The sequence below is a fragment of the Dioscorea cayenensis genome, unplaced genomic scaffold, assembly GCF_009730915.1.
Source record: "Dioscorea cayenensis subsp. rotundata cultivar TDr96_F1 unplaced genomic scaffold, TDr96_F1_v2_PseudoChromosome.rev07_lg8_w22 25.fasta BLBR01001809.1, whole genome shotgun sequence".
Classification (NCBI taxonomy): Eukaryota; Viridiplantae; Streptophyta; class Magnoliopsida; order Dioscoreales; family Dioscoreaceae; genus Dioscorea; species Dioscorea cayenensis.
In genome coordinates this window covers 4974-7176 of record NW_024088200.1, presented here as the reverse complement: position 1 = coordinate 7176, position 2203 = coordinate 4974, and the positions used below count along the sequence as shown (strand labels likewise).

The 2203-nt window shown below is 33.1% G+C and overlaps 1 protein-coding gene across 1 annotated transcript; it reads right to left on the bottom strand.

The window, feature by feature from the left end:
- Window positions 1–296: 296 nt before the first annotated feature.
- Window positions 297–1668, bottom strand: LOC120257030 (polygalacturonase-like). The gene is made up of 5 exons (XM_039264672.1): window positions 1465–1668; window positions 1217–1348; window positions 781–951; window positions 655–675; window positions 297–536 (listed from the first exon to the last, which is right to left on the bottom strand). The coding sequence occupies exons 1-5, from the start codon at window positions 1666–1668 to the stop codon at window positions 297–299; spliced, it is 768 nt and encodes a 255-aa protein (XP_039120606.1).
- Between the last annotated feature and the right edge of the window lie 535 nt (window positions 1669–2203).

The following is a 2203-nucleotide window of genomic DNA, read 5'->3' as shown; positions in this document are numbered from 1 at the left end:
TGTGTTGCTCAGCCTCTCTTCTTCTATCTTTTCAGGTACTCGACTTTTTAGGTTGTGCTTAAGACCTTGTTGATCGACCCGATGCTAGGATGGATCCATTAGGGTTGTCATTTTCTTGTAAATTTTTTTATAACCTGTATTTATACCTTGGATTCTCGTATCTCGAGTCGCATGTTGTATTTTCTGCACCATTTTTTTATTGTTTCACATTGCGCTTGTTAGGGGTTGACTCGACCAAGTCAAATCTGAGGCCTTGCACCCAGTGGGGCCCAGCCCCGTTGGATGCGGCCGATCTGTCAGCGGGCCCGGTTTTGGGGCTGGGGCGTGACAGTTTGAATGGCACAATTGGTTATATTTATGTTTTGTGTGCCGGTAACATGAATGCCATCAGTGTTTGGACTTGATTCAGGTGAACTAATTGAAAGTTGAGAGGCATGAACATTGCTGCAGCTTTCAAATGATACATGAATCTGTTGACTGTTTCTTATGCTCAAGTCCTCCACCTTCAAATTCTTGCAATTCGAGAATGTCATTGCCTGTTTTAAAATATAATAATAATATGAAAAGACAAGAACATTTCATTAATTTTCATGATCATAATGATCTTTATATATATCAGATATAAACATTCATTGGAACTTATAGTTTCCATACCGTAGGAGCATCGCGACAAGGCTGAAGAGGAAAAAATAGAAAGAAAAAAAAAACGCTAGATTAGTACTCATTTTAACAAATATATCTAAAATGATTGAGTTGACAAATTTTAAGTGTCAAAATTACAAGTGATGTTTTGATCTTGCATGAGTTTTGCCACCATATGTTTCCATTTCCATCTATAGTTCCACCACCTCCTACTTCAAGATCATTTATCTCATCAAACAGCAACCAATGTCTTTCATCCTTTCCATCCCAGTCCGATTGATCTGAAGAAGCTTCAATCGATCCTTCGATCTGTAATTCGATCACTCAATAAAAATCACTAAATTTGAAAAGGTAAAAAAATATATATATTAACTTACACTAATATCATATCTACTAGACTCTTTAACATATCAGCTAATTCATCATATTTACATGAATCATATGTATATACAAATAGAGGTCTTACTAATGTATCAATTAAAAATATCAAATACATTTCGATGCTAATCATCGATGATGATTAATTAATAACATTGAATGGAATTATTTGAGTGTATTTATGTGTATAACTCACCATCACTTTGACATTGGATTTACATGGCCCTTGGAAAGTGAGTGGCTTTAGTTTGTACTTCTTATCATTAGCAACCATAAAAGTAACTGGTTGTGATGAAGAACATGCTACTCCCCATGCTTTCTCAAATGCCTGAAATATTAACACAAATTAACCATCAATATATATATATATATATATATATATATAACTTTAGTAACATATATGAAAAAGGAAGCACATTGATATAAATTAATATATATATATACCTCACTATCATCTCTTCCATCACCTTTAGCCCCATAATCCTCCACATCAATCACTGCTTTATTATATGAAGAAGAGGAATCATAATCAATACTATGCTTCATGACCCCTTCTATCCTTATCCCATATGAATGTAAAGATAAATCATTAAAGGCAACAAGCATAAGGAAAGAGAATGTCAATGGAATTAGCTTTAGCAAAGCCATGATGAGTTATAAATTTTTATGGCCTTCATTCATGAAGAAAGACTTGAATTTATAGAGAATTAGTTAAAGAGAGAGGCTGCTTGTTATTTGTGGTATAGAGTTCATGAGGTATGGAGTTTGGTGCCACGAAGAGATTGAAACGTTCAAGGATCATTGAACTGAAGATGCAAGAGAGAAATTTATGTTGATAAATAACAGTGAGTTTACTGTTACTGTTTTGTTTATAACCAAAATGATAACTATGATGATGACGCATGTTTCATGAAAAACATATGTTGTATTTATGCTTGCCGTGCGTGGTTGACTTTTGTTTGTGACTTCTTGTTACTTATTTTCCTTGTTATCTAAAGAGAGTTGAAAAAGAGTTTTTAGGTTATGAGTTGTGAATGGGTGTGGAGTGGGTGAGAACACTTCGTTTTATGTTCATATGTGATTTAGTTTGGTGAATCATTTAAGAAGAATGATTATTATTACCACTATTATTAACTTGCATAATTATATATATATATATATATATATATATATACAAATATAT